Raw genomic sequence first — 23106 nt, forward strand, 5'->3', positions numbered from 1 at the left:
GAATGGTGTTTGGTGCAGCGGCATTGGCGGCCTCCTCGATGGTTGCGTAAGGAACTCCCTGCCATTCCCAAGTCTGAGGTGTGGAGAATGCTGGCAGGGTGGTGGGTGATGGGTTTCTGACTACTCCTGACGCCTTGGGTGTGCTGCTGTTGTGTGGTTCTTCAGCAGGGGCAGCTGGTCCTGCTTCCGATGATGTTGAGGGGGCATTACTCCTCCAGGGGTCTGTGGGTTCACTGACAGTGTGTCCTCCTGGGAACGCAACGCCTCCAAGATCGTATTGCGACATTGGTATTGTGGTTGAAGATAGCGGGAATGAGGAGGCGTCCGAAATGATGATTTTACTGGGATGTATTATCTGCTCCCAGTAATTGTGCTAGTTCGATGATCCGGTTCCTTCGTGCCGCGGCTTCTTCAAGCCTTGCAGGGCGAGGGTGTCTTTGTTCTGGAAAGTCTCTGTACCAGTTTATCCAGAAGAGTTCTTCGTCTTCTTGATATAACCGAGCAAGACGTTCCCAGTAACGGTTTTCTATCCACTCGCGAACTGGGTCGATGATTTCAATGTCAGTTTCGATGAGTTGGAAGGGTGTGTATAGGGTGACTCGTCGTTCGATGTCAACCGGATGATGATAGAGTGGGATGGATCGCTCTGATAGTAGGGGTTGATAGATGAAGTAACCCGTGCACACGAGATGGTGGTAATGGTCGGTTATGCGATGTTCGACCACGTAGTTTCTGAATACGAAAGCGATCTGGTATCGGGGCATAAACTACTCGCGATGATACAAAAATATTCTCTGGTCCTAGTAAGGCCAGTAGCATGACTCCTTTTCAAACTTTACTATCTCCTTGCCCACGCGCTCCTGTTCCTTATTGATTCCCTTGAAGGAAATCTTCCCTAATCCTACGCAAAGCTTGATAGCGATGCGCCTATCGACGAATGTGAAGTCGTGCCCGGCTCCGATGTGTTTGTTTATAACGGATAGGTGTCGGAGGATTCGATCTCTGCACTTCAGCTGCTCCTCTGTGAACTTAGCCGCGATGTGTGGCTGTTGCAAGACTTTGTATCGCTGAATAGTAGCGTATACAGTGGGCGCAATATTCTCGGGGAGAGTGCCCTTGGGATTCTCGTGGATCCCACGTGGATGGTAGCTCTTTGAGAGTGCGAAATTGAGTACGTCGATGGCGGGGAATATATCGAAGGGATGTGCGGGGGGAATAGGAATGAGTGGGGTGAGCGCGTCTTTTGGGATGTCCTCGAGCCAGAGGCTAACCTTGCGCTCCTGTTGGCGACGCTCAGCTGCAATGCCTTGTGAGCTAGCTTGTGGGGGCTTTGCTCGAACGAGGTTTCCCTGAGTCAGGCGATGCGTGCAACGCGGATCGCGTTGGTACGGATGGTAGCATCCGTTGAGTGGAACGATACTGTTGTGTACTTGAGGCGCTTTGCCGGTCGGTGCAGCGCTGTTCCTTTTGAAGGAAGGAAGCGGCTTAGGCGGTAGAGACGCGGAGGAGGTGTATGAGGGAAGTGGTGTGAAAAAAGCCCTGCCCTGGGCGGATGTATCTCTGGGCGAAAATGTGCGGCTACCAGTGTTAGACACTTGGTAGGGGCGTAAAAGGTCAGTCTTATTCTAATGTCACGGCACGCCGATGACAAAGATAGACAACCAAAATAGAAACCTCTTGGGGGTCTCCTGGCTAAGAGCCGACAGCGACGAGCTGTGGCGATACGACGTGCCCACTGACGAGGCCTAGTAGCTGGTCGCAGAGCAAGACTTACTGGCGAGGCTAGAGGCGCTATCACAATGGTGAGGATGCAAAGATATGTATAGCACACTGAGAGTGTCTGGTAAGACCCCTCTGTGATGGTAGTGGTGGACGAAGGAGAATAAGACTGAGGTCTACTCCTCGTCTCGCTGGTCCTTATATACATGATTGCTATGTTACTGTACAGTACTACCTAAGCGAGTCACACGCTATTCTACTGGTCAGTGCTACAATCGTACGATATGTCCCAATTATCCTGATTGGCTGCCTAATAATAACCCGCGGAGACGGAGCTCCTCTTGAGCACGCAATATGGCATCATGGCGATTGCGACATATGACATCATGCCGAGGAGTTCGGTGTCACGTGACAATGCCGAGAGAGATCCGAGGTCATGTGACTGGATGCCTCGTTATCTTATCTCATTAGATCACGTGACTTCTTGTGCGACAAGAAATGATGAAAAATGATATGCTTCTTAATAGCATTTGTTCCTTTAATGACTTGTCAGGTAAAAACTGTGACAATGCGATTGGCAAAGAACAAGCATGCAGAGAGTGATCGTTCACCCCAGAACAGCTGAACCTCCTGGCTGAATGTTATGACATGGTCAAAGAATATGAGTGCTGTTTGGACGGAAATCGTCAATGACTCTCAGTCAGTGATAAGCAAGAAATGTCCGACTGGCCTGCGCCGGCGATGGCAGCATAGTTTTCCGTAAAGCTGATAGCACAGTATTCAATGTAATACAGTCCCAACTATGTGAAGAGACGCACACTTCTTCCAATATAGTGATTGCTTCAAATGTGGTGATAGACATGTCTAAGTAGAGAGATCGGACTGTGGATTATGAAGTGATTGACAGCGGCCCTGTTTATAAGCCCGTATTCCATCACGCTATGTTGTCCACTGGTACAAACGTGTTCACCTACAGCTGGGTTCGGCAAAGCAGGTAGTGGCTCACAATGCATGACCCTATCACGCAGACGTCAACGAAAACGGCAACTGAACGAAGGATGCACTTCGGAATGAAGGGATCGTGCACCTTAGATCGTGGATCTTGACCTTGATCCATTGCTGGCTGCCATGACGATCGAACCCGCCACAGCTCACTCCTCACTGAATGAGCGTGGTCAGAGCAAACCCGGTCAAAATCTGATTACTGGCAGGAGACGCGTCTGTGGCGTGGCAGTCACCACATGCTTGAGCGCGTCCGACCAATCACATGTCACACAACAGGGCGCCCAAGGCAACTCTGATCTATGTCAGCTTTTTTTTTTTTTTTAAATACAATTTATATCCCACCCCGAAGGGGCGGTCGGAGGTGTGTAAATACATGTCGTGTAATAACGGAGGACCAGACACATCTGGGGGGCGAAGAAGCTTAACGTACGGACACCAGGTCCCCACGGACGCAACAGAGCAGGCGTATAGTAGAAGGGCACGAAGCCCGGTAAGCTGTGTCATGGACCACGCAAGCGCCGATAACCTAACAAAATGCATATGCCTGACCAAACTCAAAAACCGCGCCGCGGTCAGTCCGTTGACTCGTTAGAAACACTGTTTAAGGAGAATCGAACCCCCAAGATACTCCCACCAAACAGTCCTCGTTCACCGCAGAGGCAAAGTGGCATGCGGGGCACTCATCTAAAGGGCCCCTTGCAGAAATAATGCCCTGCCGGTAGGCGCACGTCGCAATCGCATCAAGGGCACGAGGTTTTATCTCCGTGTTACATCCCAGGCTGCACGCGTGCCACCTCTGGACATCCCAGTGCAAACACAGGTGCTCATGACAAGCTTTCAGCCAAAGGTTGTTTGCCATACCGTGACGCGGTATCAACTTATGCAGGTACACCTCATCTTTCACGAGGACCCACCGATGGAGGATTTAGACCTCTCGAGCCAGGGCAGAGGTTCTCCCCCTGCCCTGCTACAGCTCGGCGATAGCCCCAGGGCGCCACCCCCAGGATCGCTTTCCCGTGCCACGACACCCGGTTCGCATATGCCTATGTAGCGCCAGTAACCCAGCTGCGAACTCCCTTCACCAAGGGGAGACTACACGTAGGCGCGGATCCCCGTAATAAGTGTTCGTGATCTCCGTCTCGCCAGGGACGCTACCGGGCTAGGAGTCACAGCATGACACTGCCCCAGAGTTTGGTTTATCCTGACTAACGTCCCATGCCCAGAGGACACAGGAGGGGGGTGGCCTGTCCTTTCGGTCGGCTTGTTATCACCCAATGCCCCCTCTTATCGACCTCTATCCTTTCGGACCCTTTTGGGTGGCTACTCCGAAGAGTAGTCCTTGAGGAGAGCGCACTCGCCAAAGGCGAGAACTTGCACTGCAGCGCCGGTAGTCCAGCTGCGAACTCCCTTCACCAAGGGGAGACTGCAATGCCGTTCGGCGCTAAACATCTGCACCCCCATAGGTGCCGATGCAAAAGTGACAGGAAGGCGGCCAGCATGCCCAGCCATTAAGTCCCTTCGCCAAGGGGACACCCCCAGTCTGTTCGTTAGCACAATCCAGCAACGATAAGAGAGCGACGCAGCTGCCAGCATGCCCAGCACTACGCTCCTTTGCCAAGGGAGCACCACGCTACCCCCCACCGGCCAAACTGAGCGGCGAGACCCCCCGAAGAAAGTGAAGAGCGCAGGAAAGTGGAGGCAGCCCGAAAGACGATGTGAGATGGCCGCCAGTATGGAATAAGGGGGAGGGAGGGGGAAAACCGACCTGTCCCAAAAGGGAAGGTGGTGGTAAGAGGGAAAGGAGGGCCTGGATCTATGTCGGCTGTGCTCGCGAATACTGTGGGAGGCACTCTCATGGCGATATCCGACGTCAGCAGCGATGAACTGGTCTCCTAGGAAATCCTTTCCATCTGGCTGATCTGTGCTTGTTGGGTGCTCCGACGCTGGTTGGGACGTTGCAATCAGGGATGCTCAGCTTTGGCCTTCTCCTTACTGGCTTCGTCGTGGCATCCAAAACGAGCCCCATACTCACACCCGCGTTACAGATGCAGAGCCCCTGATCATCAAGGGCATTGCCTGCAGCTGCAGGCTATGCTCGCTGTCGATCTGCGGCCTCCCTGCTGTTGCCATGAACAGCGGGACAAACCCAGCCCCACAGCCAACATCTGCGCTTCCTAAATCTGCCTCGTTTCCCTTTCGTTATGTCACGGAAGCTCGTGCGTCAGATGCGTGTATGGATTGACAAGATGCAAATGGCACAAGAATGGGTGATCTACGAGAGGACTGGCCAATTAAGAGGGTCTCAAAAACGTGACGGGACAAGTCATCCTTTGTGAGTTGTCAAACCTGAATCCGAAGGATCACTGGTCATTGAGCTTGACCACCTGCACGTCCATCCTTTTGTAGCGTCCAGATTTCTTTCGTAGCTTCGTTTTATCATGCAACAAGGCACCACATCTAGCTATCCGTGATCGCCATGGGTTGACCTTTCCCTAGCGCCGATTACCTCACCCTGGCCATGGATGACCTCGACGTCACGTTTGCAGTGAGAGGACAGCTCATGAGCTGCCTCGCGCGATGCGGTTGCACTCGAGTTTCGCTCGTGCTATGTTACTTGGGCGGCATGACATATCGTTCTCTAAGACGGTAGTATGACGGACATCAGCGGCTCTGGCCCATTTGAGTCTCGATTCGAACTTAAGCATCAGCGCCGATTTCACGCGGTCATCGTGCAAGACAGCGCCAGAGAAACAGGTCTCCAGCATCAGGATCTTTCTGCCTCGTATACTGTCTTCAGCTGCGATTCGTGTTCGATCTCACCTCACTTGATCACATTTCTGATACCTGCATCGCCTCGCTTCCTCGGTATACTTGCAGTTGCTTTCCAACGTGCCGATGGGAACCTGCACCACAGGCGAACTGTGCAGGGATGATTATCCAGTCACATCGCCACCGTCAGAATACTCTAGTCTCGGTGAAACTTGCATGATCGCGAAGAGCCGGTGAGTTACTTCGTCATGGGGGCATCGGTTGTACAGTTACAGTATCTTTGACGCTCGGGTTGTTCAGTCAATATAACATGCTGTTTAACTCCGATACGTCCTGTGTACGCCACTTCTTCACAACGGACTCAATTGCGTGATGATGCCATGAAGATAGCACATTGCGTCGCGTTTCGATAACAATAAGTATCCCACTGCAAGTCTCGTCTCTCTGGCCTCAGCACAGAGTTATATGCACTGCGTTTGATCCATGCATGCAGGTGTCGCTGTATTGGACAGGCGGCTCGTCGCATACGTAACTGTCAGATAATGGAGAAAGAGAGATATCATTCGCGTGGCGCGCGGGTTCGCCGGCTTGAGGGACGTCCTAAGGGAAACAGAAGACTGCACATGTCATAGCAGGTATTGCCGAAAAGTAATGAAAGACGAAATCAAGTGACAGATAATAGAGCTAGGAGCGCATTAAGTGAGATCTATAGTGCAATACATATCTGTGAAGTCGGGTATAGAGCCCCGTGATGGGGCTTGAACTATCAACAGCCATATCGCGCAGACCACAGGGGAAAATTGCGCGGAGAAAATCTGCGAATGCACCCAGGTGAGACGGAGCGTACGTAGGCTGACATGCCACTCACAAATAGCAAGCAAACGCACAATCGCCGTGAGTCTGACATCACGGCTCGGACACCCATTCTCTCCCCTACTCGTCGTCCTCCCAATCCGACCGCATTTCTTCCTCGACATCGTCAATTCCCTCTTCCTCGTTCACGTCCTGATGATCATGGCCGGTAGTAACAACGTGGTCTGCCATGTTTCGCGGTTCAGCAACAATTTGATCATGTTCAATAGAGTCTTGCGCCGGGCCCAGACCGCGATCGGTCTCTGGGGCTTGTTCGGTGCTGCTGAGGATGTTCAATTCGAACGACATGTTTTCGATGTCGGCTTGGGTCTGGACGCTACGCTTTGACCGGACGAAAGAGGGTGTCTGGGACTGCTCTCCACGTGTGGACCGCACTGCGGCCCGGACATTGAGGACATGAGAGATCAAGACGGGAACGAGTCTGTAAAATCGTTAGTGTCTCGTTGGCAGAGAAAACGTAAGAGGAGTGGTTCACGAGTCATGCAAATATGCGACGATATTTGCAGCAGTCTGCCATATCCGTAGTCATGTGGGGCAGAGTGATCAGCATTTTGCAGAAGATGTGGAATGGACTGAAATAACATGCACTTACGGAGTTCAAGAATCCCAATACGGTATGTAATAAGTTCAACAGTAGCAGTGCTCTAAATAATATGCTTCAGACATCGTCAAATTGTCTGTGGTTCCACTTCTCACATCAGTTGAATTGTGCCTGTGAACATGGTGAATGCAAGTTTTTGTTGAGCTTAGAACTCCGTCGCTGTCGAAGAACCGTACCATCTCTAAGTAGTACTGCTGCAAGCGACGGATGCCTCGTAGACAGGAGGTCAACAGTGGCTAGCTTGTGGTGAACATATAGCTTGCGCCAGAGAATTGTGAGTGTGATCATGCTGGCAGCTATGGCACAGACCGTATTGGCTATTCCCACTGCAGCAGGGTTGTCAAAGTGAGCAATATTTCTTTTGAGTTCAGACTCACATCTGTTGAGAAACGGATTAGCAAGTACGCATTTATTGAGGATATTGGCTTACACATTTGGTAAATATTTCTTGCGCTGAACCTGAAGTGAAGGACTGGACACATACAGCTGTCCCGGCCAATACGACCACAGAATATAATGAGTGGATGAATTCTTCCCATGAATTCGTCCTAGGTCAATCAAGAATATGTCCCGATCAGGAGGAAGCATACCAGCGTAGACACTGGAGACCACGTTAAAGACCGCTATCAACGCAAGGAGCATAGCAGATCGTCGGTCGCCACCTGTCACGGCGTATACTCGTAATATTGTAACCACTGCGCTACTTTTGAGCTGTGATAATTTGTCATGTAGCACGCCAGCCTACCGTTTGAGATTAGTCCTATAAGTATGAGAACCACATTGATCACCACGATGTTTGCCATACAACTATGACATAAGAACAATCAGACTCGAATAATATGACAACAAGGAACATATCACCTCTAGAATATTGATAAGTCCGCGAATATGTAATCGAGGTGGTATCAAACATTGTACCGTTACTGCATAAAAGTTCATAATGGACCAAACAGCATAGACCAGTGCAACCATCCGATTGGCAAAGAATAAGCATGCAGAGAATGTACGCTCGCCCCAGAACAGCTGGACCTCCTGGCTGAATGTTATGCCATGATCAAAGAATATGAGTGCTGTTTGAGCGGAAATAGTCAATTATCGGTCAGTGATGAACGAGAAATGTCCGACTGGCCTGCACCAGCTGAAAAAGTGTAGGTTGCCAAGTTTCTGATGATGCATCATTCAATGCACTACAGTTTCAACCATGTGAAGAGACGCACGCTTCTTCCAATAGAGTGATTCCTTCTGATGTGCTGATAGACATGTCTAAGTAGAGGGACCGGATTGTAGATTGTGAGGTGGGCAGACGTGGGCCAGCTTATAAGCCCATATTCCATCAGTGACATCGCCCGCTGTTGCAGAACTGTCCATCCACAGATGGGCTCCGCAAAGGCAGATGGTGGCTCACAATGCTTGACCCTATCATGCAGGCGTCAACGAAAAACCTAGCTTTTTGATCTGTTGCTGGCTGCCATCAAAACTATACCCTCACAGCCCGCCCGCTTCACTGACGTTGTCAGAACTTTCGTAGAGGTATCCAGTTAAAGTGATACTCTGACCGCACATACAAGTTGTGCAAGGACAGACCGGGGCATACACCTCCTGAAACGGCTTCGCTTGCAATGCGGATCGCGACTAGCACATTCATGGATAGGTCACTTTCGACGTGCCGAGCTTGCTGAGCCAGAAAAGCAGTACAGAGCTCAAGACAAAGGCCGTGACGTCTCGTCAATCATGTTACCGGGAACAAGGGCGGAGACAGACGAACAGACGTGGGACAACGGTGAAATCTCTTAGTGATCAAGATCTGCGATTGAAAGCGGGAAGAACGGATTCTGAAGTACGGTCTGATACTATTGGTCTCACCTCGCATGCGATGAAGTAATATTATTGCTAAGCACCTTGATGCAACACCCATCGAAACAAAAGAACACATTGTCCTATGCGCTTTCCGTGACGATGATTTGACATGTCGTTGCTGTTGCGGTTACCCAGAAGCAGGACTGGAAATGCGGAATGATTGATTTTGGTCCTGGCATCGACGATTCAGTGACAGAATAGATTTTATGGCGGAGACGAGGAGATGACACTCGTGACAAAGATGGCCATAAAACTACAATATGAGGACAATCAGACACGAACAAACACGACAATAGGAAACTTTTTATCTCTACAATATCAACGATCAGAGATATATAAACGTAAATTGTTTTCACACACCGTTGCTTTATAGAGACTCATGACGGGCCAAACGGAAACGATACAATAGCCCAACGCAACAACGGCAAAGAATGGGCTTTCAGAGAATGACCGCTTGCCCGTCTGAATGGGAAGATACGACCGAAGATGCTGGCGACATATACAAATGTATTGCACCTGCTCGGCGTAGGATCTCTAGTGAGTACTGACCATCTGCAATACATCCACGAGCAACTTACCATCTTCGAGAAGACGATCTCGGAGACGAACTAGGAGAGAGAAGTGCCTGTGAAGGCGCATCAACATCCTCCAGGACTGCTGTTTAGTAGAACGGCACATGCTGTACCACGTCGCGAGCAGCGCTATCAGGTCCGATAGCACTCTGCTGATGATGCTTGTGATCATCACTGAGGATCAAAACAGCGAGCTCAGCTCCACGGTAATATCGGATGCAGAAGAACCTGTCGGCATTTACAGAGAGAACGTTGAATTAGTGTAGACATTGGTATGTCGCAGTACGTGCAGACTGAGTTTTGCGCCGGGAAGTTGGGCTGTTCGTACCAAGGGCCCAGCCCAGTCGTCATGCATGACAGAAACACACACATTGATGCAACCGCTGTCGGCCAATACAGTCTTGCTCGTCCTGTAAAGGCTCGGCCATCAGCTCAATCTCGCCTGCATCCACAGCAAAGAAAAGGGACCTGTATCAGGCAAAGGGATCACGCGGATACTGCGTCCTATAATTTCTTAGAAACACGAATAAGTGGGCACATACATTGTGCTCAGGGACCTCCTCAGTCTTTGGATCTTACGCAATGCCGGTGTCATTAAGCAGTCCTACCCATTCGCAACCGGCTAATTTATGATACACGTTTGCTCATAACTTGTTTTTGAACCATGGCAAAGAGTCATGACGGCATGCGGGCGATCTGCAACCTTGATACTGAGCAACGTGTTCCATGTCGAGAACTAGGGAACGAGTAGCCGTAGTATATGAGAAGGCCTACCAATCGGAGGAAATGGGGCCATGGAGTCTGAAGTCTGAACATTTGATGCCTTAGTATTATGTCGCTGCACTAGAGCCGCCCAATGGAGCCGTGGCGCAGAGCAATTGCTTGAAGTGGCGTATTGAGAACAACACCCACACGTAAATGTGGAGCGAGAGCTTCAAGCATCCAGTAGAAGCCGGGGGCACCTGCCGCTCAATCCGGACCAGAGAACCAAAAAAGCCGCTTCAAGTGAAAAAGATGATGATCAGAATGTCTTGGGAGGTTCGTCGACGGTCACGTTTTGATCGCTATAGACGTAATAACACCCATTCGAAGAACGCATGTCCTTCGACGACGATGCGCTTGCTGTTCGTGGCGTTCAGTTCAGGAAAGATTGGCTTGGCAGGACCGTGAAGACTGAATGGCGAATACGAAAAAAGGTCCCGAGAGGACGCGATGGTGATGAGGGTGCATCCGTAGGACAAATTGTGACTTGTTCAAGAAACTGGTGCGAGCGCACAGAACATCGTGAGCGGTCAATAGCGCAGAGATGAACGTCTTGGACGACCTGGCTTCGTGTTGAACGTTGCAACGTTGAGCACCTGGCATGGATCGTGAACGCAAGTTCGTAAGACGCTTCGGCTGGCAGCGAGCGACAGATGGAGAGCGCCATCCATCGTGAGATGATCGACATCGTGTGGCAAGGCCCGCCTGGCCAGCAACATCCACGGCATCGTCTCCCCGTCTGCACCTGCCTTGCGTTCGTCGTGCTCTCCGTCCCCGCCACCGTCTCCTCCGACGTCCAAGAAGCGTCGCAGACGTTCGCCAAGTTCAGGAAAAATGGCGTACCCAGCCTACCAACAGCCCATCCCAGATCGGGTGCAGGCGCGCTTCGCAGCCGACGCTCTTCCCGTCAGTCTTCTTATACGACGACCGACCCCCACTCCCGCATCCTAACCTCTGCCCGCAGACACCCAACAGCCTATCCGGCGCCGACGATCCTTACGCATCCACACCCAGCTTCGCCCATCCCGACTCCGCCACTCCCCTTGCACCCCAGTCCGAGAAGATGCCCGGCCAGTCCCGAGAAGCGTACAGCAACATTGATGACGGAGCCCCGTTCAGCACTGGCAGTCAGTGGCTCGAGAAGCAGCAGAAAGCAGAGCGCAAGTCGCGGTTTATCGTGAGTATCCGTCTATATATACACCCAACAGCGCCCACGCTCGTTACTGCGCGCGCAGCCTCTGCACGCGTACCCGATTCTGACTGATGGGTCTATCCGTCTAATTCAATTTCATTGGCAAACCCGCAGATGATCAGCCTGCTCCTGACGATCGCCGCGTGCATTGTTATTGGCGTCGTCGTGGGCGTCGTCGTCTCTCGGCAGCACCGCCACTCTTCAAGTGCCTCCTCCGTTTCCAAGTCGCAAGGCAACTCCACTGCTGGCTATGCCGTCGGTCCCTATGGCGTAGTCAGGCAGACCAACCCGGACGACCCCAGCACGTTCATCGCCGACCCGAACCTCCACCGCTCGTTCTATGGCCTCGCTTACACACCAGACAAGTCGCAACTCCCGTCATGCGGCAACTCGCTCGGTAAGTGCGCGAGCGTTGCTCTCGTTCAGCAGAATTTTACGAGATTCCAGCTGCCGTGATTGAAGATATCCAGCTTATTTCACAACTGACCTCGGTATGTGGCTGTTACTCCTTTGACTCTTCAGCATTCAACTCGGTCTACTACCACAGCGTGTGCGCCTGTATGGCGCCGACTGCAATCAGTCCGCGCTCGTTGTAAGTCTTTTCTCTTGATCCTTCGTCGCGTGGCCATCCAACCGCATTCCCGCAGCTCGAAGCGATCAAGCAGACCAAAGTCAACATGACCGTCTGGCTCGCAGACTACAACGTTCCGACCAACGCGACCGCATACAGCGAGCAGCGCGACACGATCATCGACGCGCTCAAGACGTACGGCGTGGACCATGTCGGTGGCGTGGCGGTCGGGAACGAGTTCATCCTCGAGTGTGTATCTACTCCCATGGCCATATGCCAACGAGATTGCGCTAACGGTCGGCGTGTACAGCTACCTCGGCGCGAATGACGGCGGCGACGACGCGAATGACGCGGTCGGTGACCAGGGCGCGCAGCTCCTCATTTCAAACATCACGGACATGAAGACGCAGATCCAGAGCCTCGGGTACAGTATCCCGGTCGGCACCTCTGATGCGGGCGCGTACTTCAACACGGAGGTGCTCGAGGCTGTGGACTTTGGCGTACGCATTTCCTGGTCTTCACTCGGGCTGATAATAGAGCACTGACGCCTTGCAGCTGTCTAACGTCCATGCGTGGTTCGCGAACGTGTCCATCGACCAAGCGGCTGGATGGACGTACACCTTCTTCGAGGAGACGAACGTGTACGCGGCGGATCAGCTTGCAAACAGGCCTACCATGGCGATCGGCGAGACGGGCTGGCCTTCGGTGCGTCTTTATTGTCATTTCTTAGTTCTCTGCTGACTTGGTGGGTACGGTCAGAGCTCGGCAGATGTGTCCAACGAAAGTAATGGGCCTTCGATCGCGTCGGCGGCAAACCTGGAGGTATGCAGAACGTTGCCATTTAGCCCTTGAGGAGGTATGGAGGCTGATGCTATGTCGTGCAGGAATTCCTCAAGACTTTCGTGTGCGAGTCGAATCAGAACGGCACGGAGTACTTCTACTTCGAGGTGCGTTTCTTCGGATTGAAGCTAGAGAATGCTGACGAGACTTGGTCGACACCTTGCAGTTCGCTGACGAGGATTGGCAGAAGGAGTTGTATGGTGGTGTCGAGGTGCGTTGATGTCCCTGTGCAGGCGCGCCGGCGGTACATGAACTGATGACTGTTGCATTCATAGGGATCATGGGGCCTGTTCTACGATAAGTGAGTCGCTGAGCACGATCCTCTGTGCAACTCGCTGAATTCTAGCTACTATTTTCTTATTAGCCGAACGCTCAAGCCCATTGAGATACCCGACTGTTAGTCTACCTTTTTAACGTCTTAAAAGACACGAACATTTGCGGCCAAATCGTTAGCGCCGCTTCATCGGTCGCCCTCTGGACCGTATCTCAGCTTACAGCAAGCCCGGACTTTATACTCTATATTCTCAGTTACATCTATGTATTGGACGCTTCGAGGCTGGGACCCTCGTACTTCACTCACGAATAAAGAGTACTTTCGTATTCTCCTCCCCTAGTAGTAGTTTTGATACCAGCCTGCCTGTATTGTCACAGACGCGCACTCGCCATCCCGGTTGCGAATTGTACATGGCGGTCCTGCCTCACGAATGTCGTTATGGGAGAGTATCCAGGTTACGTAGCACTGAGGTGTTGCTATGGATGCTATGTAAGCTCCGTGTATGCATATGGAGCACAGGCTGGAAGAGGACATGACGGCGTTCCTTCTTTCTGTGATCGACGGCGTGTGCAGGTTACCTTGGCGCTAATTAACGTTCTTACTTAATTGGAAATTGGATCGATGATCTCACTAGCAGGAGTGAAAGCTTGAGCGACGCTCCAATTCTACATTTGGCAGGTCACTTTCCTTTTTGACTTCTTGATTTTCCTAACGCAGGCGCTACTTCCAAAGATCACAGCTGTCCCTTCACAAGTTAAGGTTCTGTCTGCGTGCGCCCGTGAAGAGTTTTTAATATTTTGGCGGCGTCACACACATATAAGGTGGCCCTCCCGTCTTGGCGGACGGAGTTCACGCTTTCTCCCCTCACAAATCCGTGGTCACGCTCTTATGCTCAGCTTGTGTTGGGCACGCCACTCGACGATACCTGCCGTCTGCTAATTCAGCGAACTACATCTGGAAGTCTCGAAATCATATGCATAACTGTCGCTTTCGACTAATAAACCTACTGTGCCTTCCTAGTAATTCATTATGAAGCTCCAAGAGCCTTGTTTTCAGCTCTCCGCTGACGATCAGAACTCTACCCGTCGTCGATGACTGAGAGCCCCTGACGCGTTGTTTCTGCGACTACGCGGGTGAAGCTTGAAGCTTAGCGGCAGATTTGGATGACGGCGATTCTTGCATTTAACCGGTAGGTCCTTAGCAAAGACCCGAATTCTCGATGGGCGCGAGTTGAGCCTGATCAATTTCAGTCGACAATGATTCAGATGGCAAGCATGCATAGGAGAAGAGGTGTGCGCCTTGCGGGATTTGAGTCTGCGCCCTCGCGATCTCTAGGGCGATAAGATTAGATGGCCGTGCGTCGGCCTGTGCCTATGATTTGTTGATTTGATCGTAACAGGCCCAAATAAGGGCCACAGAGTCTTGGACCCCACTCCAGCTTGAGCTTCACTCCAGGCTCGGGTCTCCGCTACTCTCGATCGTCACGACCCCTCCAACGACTTGCCACTATATCATTATTATCTTAACGACCACTTTGTATGCCCAACTGCTTAGAGGATTTGACCCATGTCCCGCTCGGCCGTCCTGCGCGCCCTTACTATCCTCGCGCTCCTGCACGACTGCGCAGCATACACGGCCATCCCTAGGTGAGTGGATCGCCTCCAGGCCGTGAAAGCTGACGTGACGCGGCGCGAACAGGTGGGGACAAGCCGTGGCTCTCGTAGAGAACGTGCTCTTCGTGCACGGCGGCCGGGCGGACCAGTATAATGAGTATGCCTACTCATCCGCGCCGACAAATAATGACATGCTCGTGCTGTCCCTCACGACTTCGTTCAACCTCTCCGCGCCTCCATGGAGTTACATCAGCGGTTGTGACAACTGCTCTTCGCCTCAAGACCCGTCCGTCGCGTGGCATACCATGTCGCCGCTGAACACTACGTACATGTTCTTATTTGGCGGAGAGCTCGGCTCCGACTCAAACGCCCACCCGGAGGCCGCGGACTCAGCAGTGCTTGTCAGCATCAAGGACGTCTCATCGCCAGTGTGGGATAACGAGGCGACATCGTGGGCTGACGAGCCGCTCCGGCGTATGTACCACTCTGCATGCGCGACGGGCGGTAAAGTCTACATCGTCGGAGGACTGAAGTCAGATGGGTCCGGGGAGGCCTTCTCAACGCACTATGTTTTCAACCCAAGCGTGCCGTCGTTCACCGCGCTGCCGTCTTCTAACGGACCTCCGGCGATCTATGGGCACCAATGTGTGGTTTTATCTGACGGGCGGATGATCGTGTTCGGTGGCTATGACTACTCCAGCGGAGCGTTAGTCGCGTTTGACACTATCTGGGCGCTTGATACCACGGACTCTACCTCGAGCTGGAGCTCGGTCTCCGTGTCGAGTTCAACACTTCCGAACTCTCGGCGCGGTTTTGCGGCGACGCTAGTAGATGGACAGAAAGTCGTGCTGCAGGGCGGTGCGGACGCAGATCTGACGATATCCTACAGCGATGGCTGGGTGCTGGACACGACGCAGAGCCCAATGGTGTGGAGCGAGGTCTCAGCATTATCGGAGATGGGCGCGCGCAGGGATCACTTTGCGGTGGCACTGGGCTCAGAGGTCCTCTTTGGATTCGGTGAGTATCTACTATGTCCGAGGTCAGCATATCGTTTGATGGCAGATAGGATATGAGACGAATGGACCTGCGCCCGTCGCGTTGCAGTACTTTGACTTTTCAAGTAGCGCCTGGATATCAAGCTATACGCCAGCCCCTGCTGTAACAAGTCCCACTACCACTACCTTATCTGGTGATCGTCCCACATATACATATACTGGTACCACTGGCACCGGATCTCCAAGTTCCGGTCAAACAGGCTCAACGTCGGCCGGCACTAGTGCAAGACCTACTTTTACTGCCTCTGGCTCTGGGAGCGCCAGCGGAAGTAGTGCCAGCAGTGGTGGTTCGGGTTCAGGGTCTAGTGGGAGCAGCTCCGGTTCAGGGTCAGGTTCAAGCTCTGCCTCAGGTGCTGGCAGCTCAGCGACCGGCAGCATAATCTCTTCGCACAAATCCTCCGGCATCGTGTTGGGCACAGTCATCGGCGTCGTGGGGCTGATCATAGGCGCGATCGCCGCCGCCTGGTACGTGAAGCGGCAGCGCACGCAGGAGAGCTTCCATGTGCTCTCCGTGACCGACGAAGACCATGCGACCGATGCGCACGGAGATGTCCCGATGGCTGGCAGTCGGGCGAAGGGCGGCCTCCCCGTCGTGCAGAGCGTTAGGAGTACTCTTGGACTGCTCGTCCCCGGGCTCATGTCCGATTCTCAGCACGCACGGCGTGACATGCTAGCCGACGAGGACACGCGGCATTTCGACTCGCCGTGGCACGCGCGGGACGCGAGCGCGGGGCAGTCCTCGTGGAGCTCGCACCCGCGCCGGCCGACGTGGAGCAGCGTGATGCACGAGTCGCTCGCATCGCTGCGCTCGGTGGGGGGCACGGTGCTCGCGTACGCCGCAGTGCGCTCGCGCGAGCCGAGCGGGGGATCGCGATCGGCGAGAAGCTGGTGGGAGAAGGAGCGCATGCACGAGCCGTATGCGGACGACGCGGCGCTGATGGGCGAGGGGGCGGGTGCAGCGCCGCGCAGACCGAAGGGTAGGCGGCAAGCGTCGTATGCGACGACGCGGTCGTCGTACTCGCATTACGAGGACCCGCTTGATGAGTATGAGATTGAAGAGCTTCCGGCCCCAGGAGCGTACGAAGAGCCGTATGATGATGCGGACATCACGGAGCGGAAGGTTCCCTCTCTCAACGACCCCCCGCCGCGTCCGTACTCGTTCATGCGCGCCACGGCCGGCACCGTTGACCTGACACGTTTGTCGCCCGTCTCCGAGCGTCCGTCCGTGCCCACCCTGTCCAGCGCCACAGTATCCTCCGCATCACACAGCACCACGACACCATTCGCGCCCGCGCCTTCCTCCTCCACCCCGAATCCTTCGTACAGCTCGCTCGAGATGGCGCGCTCCCCGCGTGCGCGGCGGTCGTCGATCCTCGACGCAAGTCCGTCGCCGCCGGCCGTGCCGATGCGGCGCTCGAACAGCTGGTGGACGCGCTTCGCGAAGACGCCCCTGCTCGATCGCCACGCAAGTGATGCGAGCAGGGCATCGCGGCCGCTCGAGATCCGCGACCCGAACCCACCGCCGCGGCTCATTGCCATTGAGGAGTCGACAGGGTCCAACCAAGCGCGGGAGGGCGATGCTCCTGTAGAGGGCCAGAAAGGGCCAGAAGACCTGAGTAGAAGAGAGCAACCGTACTCGACTACGCAGCACGGGCGCTCTGCGTCGTCGCTGCAGACGGCGAAGACAGCCAACTCGGACATGATCGACAAGATGGGACGGACGATGGACATTGTGCAGCGGAGTACAACGAGCTTGCATTCAAGCGGGCACAGCGCGGATAGCGAGATTGACGTCGACGTACACTCGCCCTCACTCGCACATGTCGTTTCACATTCGTCGCGTGGGAGCGCAGAGTCGCAGGCGTTGGAGTCGCCGGAACAAATTTCGCCGTTGCGAACATTGGCCTCTATAGCGAGTTTCCCGTCGCCGCCGGCGTCTTCAAAGGTCAGCTCGCCACGGCGGCCGTCAGTGGGACAGGTGGCGGCGCGCGTACAGGCATACGAGCGACGGGTGTCGCAGGATGTGCAGCCTGAGCGGCCGCCACTGTCGGCCTCTCCTAGGAAGGAGCGGGCAAGCGTGTATGGCGTCGCGCCTAAGCCGTCACTCTTTGTCGCCAACCCCGACCACAGAACGAGCCGATCGTCAGGCTCTGCATCTACTCCATGAGGATCGTTGCATTGTAGAAAACTGGACCTGACCCCACTTCCCCATGTTGCATCTGTGGTATATCTTGCAAGTGCGTCGTCCATTAGACCTCCTTGGGGATAAGTTATGCTACGGACGCTTTCTGCCCGTTTTGTTAAATGCGCTATTTACTGCTCACGCTTCACGATGCTCACGAGACACGATGTTTGTCTGCTTCTAACGATGTTTTCACGATTTCACACACGCCTGAGTCTCCGGGCGGAGCTGCCGAATGTTGTACGACTGCTGATGTAGCGTAGGCCAGAAGCACTTGAAATATATTTTGTAGCTAGCAGTACGGAGATCTAGCGGCGGCAGTCGGAGCTAAGCTTATGCACGAGGATGCAGGCAAAAAGGCCCTGCTGACGTCGATGCCTGAAACTCAATTGCAGTGGACTATTCTGAACGAAACTTCCCTCAGTGCGGTGCAATTGATCACGAGCTCGCTCGTGGTGGTAGAGTTCGTGACCGGGGAAGAGGAAGCGCCGACCCCGACGGTTAGAAGACCCTGAGGTGGCTTCGAAGAGGCGCTGCATGCGAGAACGCCGCGATCCACGAATCCTTGCGTCGAAACGCCCCTCCACGTTCGCCGTGCAAGTCAATCTGCCCGCAATCTCGGGCGTAGCGCGCACGCTGCCATCATTGCACGCGCTGGAATGTGCGCCATCACGGACGCGGGCGATAGACGCAGGGCGGTGCGCAGGCGTCCGATCAAGGTCGGGAGGAACAAATTTACTCGGGGTAGAGTGCGCGGGGTCTCTCCCAGTCCTGCATCCTTGCTCGGGCGTGCACTAGACCTGCTGCGGAGTACGAACCTTGGTTGCGTCAGCGTGATGTGGGTGCGCTGATTGGCCGCCACGCATCAGGGAGCAGTGACAGTTTCCTCCGTATCGGAGCGCTCGGGAAGCAGCCCATGAGAGGCGCCCCAAATCAACGCTCGACACGGTCGCGTCAGGTCAGGGGCCTTGGTATTATTGTGCGCGCCTCGTTCCACCCGTCATGGAAGGGCCACAGCCTCGCTCCCGATCTGCGCTCCCCGGAACGCGCACTCGGGGCGCGCGCACTACATCACAACCACATCGCGTATGTATTGCATGATATTTGCGGCCTTTGTAAGACCTGACATGGACAGTTCATCACATCACCTGAGCTCTGCGGTCAGGGACTTCATCAAGGAGTCATGGTGATACACCCCGGATTTGCTGGGGAACAATTGCGCTCGATGGCATGCACAGATGACTTTACGCCGCAGCTTCGATCTCTGCAATGTACTTCTTCGAATCCTCGTCCGTCGCCGCCCGCAGAATCTACGCCATCGCGGCACTTTTTAGTACACGAGGCACGTCCAGCCGAGTAAGGGACCACACGCACCTCGAGCAGCCTCTCGACGTATTTTGTTCGCGACTCCTCCTTGGAAGTGCCCTCGACCGACTTCCACGCATCCCTGCACGAGGCATCAGCACGCTGGACATCGGAGCACGGACGCGGTTCGAGGTGGCGGAGAAGCCCGATGCATCAGGAGGGGGCGGTGCCATATCAGTCTCACCATTTCGCCTTGCCCACGAAATCAAGTAATCCAGGACGCGGAGTGTTGATGTCTCCGATGGTGGCTTTTTCGGTGCATGCAATCAGCAGCTGACATGTCCCGACGCGGAGAGATGCGCACCTTGCTTGTAGTACTTGTAGAACTTCGACGCCGCACGGCGGGCAGGCAAGAGTCAGATGCACGCGTCGTGGACGGATGTCGGGCTAAATGTAGCAAAGGACTCACGTAAAGCTGGTCATCCTGTGTGGGCTTCACGGGCCCATCTTTGGGCAGGCCCTGCACAATCTTGACAGCCTTGTCGAACTTGGCCTCGGAGACAGACATGGTTGGGCAGTGGAGGCCGTGCGGGGGATGGTCAGATCAGAGGTGGAAAAGAGAGAGACAGCTTTGGCTGGGGCATCTAGCATCAGACTCCGTTTTATCTTCCGCTATCGCGTCCTGGGGTCAAGAAGAGTTGGGGTAAGCATTATGAAGGGGGACGATATGGGGAATAAAGACAGACTTCGCGCTATGCTCCGCATGACGAGGCCTATATACTGCGCGCTGAGACGGACGAGCGGTCGACTTTGTGTGAGATTGTGTGCGCAACGGCGGCAAGCCCGCGCTGGCTGGGCAGGTGGCGTCGAGATTGGGTCGCAATCTTCCGCGCTCGATGCGGGGGCTCTTCCTCGCGATCCTCGTGCAACAAGCGCAGGATCGTCAAAATCGCGTACCTTTCTACAGCCGATTGACGACCATCGACCGCATCGCGCGTTCTCGACGCGGCGGGCGGCGCCATCATACTTCAGCCACAAAGCTCATGACCGCAGCACGAAAATTCGTACTCCGCCGAGCTCCGCCTGATCAGCGGTGGCACAGGGTTGGCGACAACCGGACGTGCTGGTCGAGGCGCGTCTCATCTCCAAGCTCTCTGTGCTCGAGCTCGAGCGACAGCTGCTGTTGCCCCCATCGACATCGCCCATCGCATTGACGACGATACCATCGCATCCATCTACCCACGTCATGTCGCGTTCCGCCCCACCGCCCACGCCATCCGAGGTGACGCGCAAGCTGTCCGTGCGCGCGAAGCTACCCCCCAAGGTCTGTATTGCCCATCTATAATTACCCTATATGCCTGTGTGCGCGGGAGCTCAGCTGACTTTTACCTCCCATGCACGTCGACGCTGGATCTGTGCGTACAGAAGTCCGCAGCACCTGGCCCCGTGTCGGGCACCGAGTCGGACTCGGACTCGATGTTCTCGCCGGATGCGCCCAGTGCGTCCGCGAGCGGTGCACTGCTCGGCGCGAGCCCGTCGCCGCACCCACCGTTGTCGTCCATTGCGGAACGCAGGTCGTCCGCGGGCGAGGAGAGCGAGGAGGACGAGGACGAGGAGGGCGGGTGGCGCGCTGCAGACGTCACCGCGAAAGAGCGCGGGTCGCTCAATGAGACCGTGCTCATGAGCGGGTATCTCTGGAAGAAGGGCGAGCGCAGGAAGGTGAGTGTGCCTGGATGCAGTCGATGGCGTGCCTGCTACTGACGCGGTGCATATCGCGCACGATCTGACGTATAGACGTGGAAGAAGCGCTGGTTCGTCCTGCGTCCTGCACACCTCGCGTTCTACAAGACCAACGCGGAGTATAAACTGCTGCGTCTACTCGACCTGACCGACGTGCACTCGTGCACGCCCGTGCTGCTGAAGAAGCATGCGAATACTTTTGGGCTCGTCTCGCCCACGCGCACGTTCTACCTCCAGGCGGAGAATCCTCAGGAAGTGCAGGAATGGGTAAAAGCTATCAGCGACGCACGTATAAATCTTCTAAGTACTTCAACCGAGAACTCGGGCACCGCTCCCGTTCCGATCCCTACCACACATGAGCAGACCAATGGTCCGTCGAGGGCGACGAACGCCGGAAACACCCACGTACCAGCCGCTTCGAGGCTCTCGCAGTCGCCTCATGGGCAACACCTCACCTCTTCTGACTCAGAGGACGGGGAACGGCCCGCTCCTGCTGCTGCCACACACGCTTCTGCTGGCCACGAACCACATCCGGCAAGGCAGTCCGGGACAGCCAAGGACTTGCCCAAGGCGATTCTATCCGGATATCTGATGAAATGCGGTTCGCGAAGACATAATTGGCACAAACGCTGGTTCGTGCTCAACGGGGAGAAGCTCATCTATTCCCGGAGCCACATGGTACGTGCGTTCCATTCTGCGGGCTCAATGGGCGCTCTATTAATACTGCTCTTACGATGCTGTCCGCGATGTCCTTCTCCTGCTTCCTTGCACTGCCCGATACATCACGTCGCATCTCCCAGGACACGAAGACGCACCGCGAAGTGCCTCTTGCGCAGATCCTGGACGCGCTCGAGTACGACCTGCCGCCACACCGCCACACGCCAAGTATGGCCGTGCCAGCGAGCACATCGCCTCCGCAGGGCGGGGTGGGCGCGGACAACGGCGTGGATGGACGCCACACGTTCAAGGTCGTGACGACCAAGCGGACGTTGCTGCTGTGCGCGCCTAGTGAGGAGGAGGAGATCAAGTGGCTGAGTGCAGTGCGGGCGCTCATCGCTCGCCGATCGGGGCAGGGAGTAGTGCCCGGGGACGGTCCCGCTGTTAACCCAGCGAAGACAGCCGGGGCGCCTGCTGGTGCTCCGAACGCGGAGGTTTATGGGCAGAACCACGGACACGGTGGCCATCAGTATCATGCACAGGGTGGAAACACACTGCCTGGACATGGCGCGGCGAGTGGCCACGCAGCGGCGGGAAAGAGACGAGACTCGTTTGCGAGACGACTGAGTCTGAGCGGGGGGAGCATGTTCGCGAGCGCTGGGGCAGCCCCGCAGCATGCGCTGCAGGGGCAGGAAGCGGCATCTGAACGGCAATCTTGATGGGCTGGGGCTCGCTCGGACGCAGTGAGTGTATCTCTGGCGGAGCACAGCTTCTCCGCTTCGAGAGGACGGATCGGGGACGCTCGCTCGAGGAGGGCGATACGATACGATATGATACGATATGATACGACGCGTGGGCATCGCGACATTTTGGTTCCGAGAAACTGAGAAGGTGGACTGTATTGTAGTACTATGACACGACCTCTAATGGGATAGCAGTTACGGGAGGAATTTGTCGTGGAGCGCAGTGGCTCGGCATCAGCAACGGTGGGGCGAGTTCTAGCCACGCGCATTGACAGGATATGAAACGAGGCGATCCTTGTCTTGCTCGAGGGGGACAGGTGTTCCCAGCAGTCGGTGTCCTATAACTGCTTAGCGGGACACGCGTGGACTGGAGTTCGTCGGAAGGAGGCCGCTCGAAGATGATGGACTTATGCATAGTGTGGTTGCAAGGAGCGAGGTGTCCGAGTATCAATTACCTAAGCGCCGGCTTCTCTTCCCTCCGATGCGCGTATGACATCTTCCATCCGGAGCTACATCAGCAAACGGTGCACAGCTGACTCGGTCGCTGAACACGAAGGTGGTCTCGCGACACGGTGCTGTCGTGCGGAATGAAGGTTGTACGGCGACTCCTGCGAGCAACGTGGCGGAGGTTTTCGCACAAGCGCTGTGGCACAGGACTGTGGTATGTTACTTCCCAGCAAGGCGGGCAATTGACCGCGCGCGGTCTAGGCTAGACCTGTCGCGACCGAGGCGGGTGCCTTGGGAATCGCATGATATCCACTCCGATCTCAGCGGCG

The 23106-nt window shown here is 54.9% G+C and overlaps 8 protein-coding genes across 8 annotated transcripts; 4 read left to right on the plus strand and 4 right to left on the minus strand.

Annotated features, from left to right (window-relative positions):
- Positions 1 to 800: 800 nt before the first annotated feature.
- Positions 801 to 2581, minus strand: LAESUDRAFT_763027 (uncharacterized protein; the record flags this gene model as incomplete). The annotated part of the gene is made up of 2 exons (XM_040913186.1): positions 801 to 1578; positions 2538 to 2581. The coding sequence occupies 2 exons, from the start codon at positions 2579 to 2581 to the stop codon at positions 801 to 803; spliced, it is 822 nt and encodes a 273-aa protein (XP_040760009.1).
- Positions 2582 to 6133: 3552 nt separating this feature from the next.
- On the minus strand, positions 6134 to 6876 carry LAESUDRAFT_730457 (uncharacterized protein). Its single transcript, XM_040909834.1, has 2 exons — positions 6362 to 6876; positions 6134 to 6308 (listed from the first exon to the last, which is right to left on the minus strand). Exon 1 carries the CDS (start codon positions 6652 to 6654, stop codon positions 6427 to 6429), a length of 228 nt encoding a protein of 75 aa, XP_040760010.1. The 5' UTR covers positions 6655 to 6876; the 3' UTR covers positions 6134 to 6308; positions 6362 to 6426.
- A 537-nt stretch (positions 6877 to 7413) lies between these two features.
- LAESUDRAFT_434371 (uncharacterized protein) lies at positions 7414 to 8490 on the minus strand. Its single transcript, XM_040902451.1, has 7 exons — positions 8373 to 8490; positions 8185 to 8316; positions 8097 to 8131; positions 7829 to 8037; positions 7713 to 7774; positions 7558 to 7662; positions 7414 to 7498 (listed from the first exon to the last, which is right to left on the minus strand). Exons 2-6 carry the CDS (start codon positions 8226 to 8228, stop codon positions 7581 to 7583), a joined length of 432 nt encoding a protein of 143 aa, XP_040760011.1. The 5' UTR covers positions 8229 to 8316; positions 8373 to 8490; the 3' UTR covers positions 7414 to 7498; positions 7558 to 7580.
- A 2731-nt stretch (positions 8491 to 11221) lies between these two features.
- Positions 11222 to 13162, plus strand: LAESUDRAFT_662379 (glycoside hydrolase family 17 protein; the record flags this gene model as incomplete). Its single annotated transcript, XM_040904985.1, has 12 exons — positions 11222 to 11335; positions 11465 to 11747; positions 11798 to 11841; positions 11898 to 11942; positions 11998 to 12170; positions 12232 to 12421; positions 12477 to 12626; positions 12681 to 12743; positions 12806 to 12868; positions 12928 to 12972; positions 13037 to 13062; positions 13126 to 13162. The coding sequence occupies 12 exons, from the start codon at positions 11222 to 11224 to the stop codon at positions 13160 to 13162; spliced, it is 1233 nt and encodes a 410-aa protein (XP_040760012.1).
- A 1279-nt stretch (positions 13163 to 14441) lies between these two features.
- On the plus strand, positions 14442 to 18192 carry LAESUDRAFT_730458 (galactose oxidase). Its single transcript, XM_040909835.1, has 3 exons — positions 14442 to 14681; positions 14734 to 15665; positions 15715 to 18192. The coding sequence occupies exons 1-3, from the start codon at positions 14602 to 14604 to the stop codon at positions 17868 to 17870; spliced, it is 3168 nt and encodes a 1055-aa protein (XP_040760013.1). The 5' UTR covers positions 14442 to 14601; the 3' UTR covers positions 17871 to 18192.
- Positions 18193 to 18312: 120 nt separating this feature from the next.
- Positions 18313 to 19173, plus strand: LAESUDRAFT_815467 (uncharacterized protein). Its single transcript, XM_040914691.1, has 4 exons — positions 18313 to 18583; positions 18634 to 18695; positions 18755 to 18971; positions 19021 to 19173. Exons 1-4 carry the CDS (start codon positions 18423 to 18425, stop codon positions 19073 to 19075), a joined length of 495 nt encoding a protein of 164 aa, XP_040760014.1. The 5' UTR covers positions 18313 to 18422; the 3' UTR covers positions 19076 to 19173.
- On the minus strand, positions 19130 to 19758 carry LAESUDRAFT_763032 (acyl-CoA-binding protein; the record flags this gene model as incomplete). The annotated part of the gene is made up of 5 exons (XM_040913187.1): positions 19130 to 19195; positions 19260 to 19332; positions 19435 to 19498; positions 19555 to 19576; positions 19660 to 19758. The coding sequence occupies 5 exons, from the start codon at positions 19756 to 19758 to the stop codon at positions 19130 to 19132; spliced, it is 324 nt and encodes a 107-aa protein (XP_040760015.1).
- Positions 19759 to 20308: 550 nt separating this feature from the next.
- LAESUDRAFT_730462 (PH-domain-containing protein) lies at positions 20309 to 22785 on the plus strand. The gene is made up of 4 exons (XM_040909836.1): positions 20309 to 20514; positions 20615 to 20909; positions 20985 to 21608; positions 21731 to 22785. The coding sequence occupies exons 2-4, from the start codon at positions 20667 to 20669 to the stop codon at positions 22304 to 22306; spliced, it is 1443 nt and encodes a 480-aa protein (XP_040760016.1). The 5' UTR covers positions 20309 to 20514; positions 20615 to 20666; the 3' UTR covers positions 22307 to 22785.
- The last annotated feature ends 321 nt before the right edge of the window (positions 22786 to 23106 follow it).

Source organism: Laetiporus sulphureus (genome assembly GCF_001632365.1).
Source record: "Laetiporus sulphureus 93-53 unplaced genomic scaffold LAESUscaffold_50, whole genome shotgun sequence".
NCBI lineage: Eukaryota > Fungi > Basidiomycota > Agaricomycetes > Polyporales > Laetiporaceae > Laetiporus > Laetiporus sulphureus.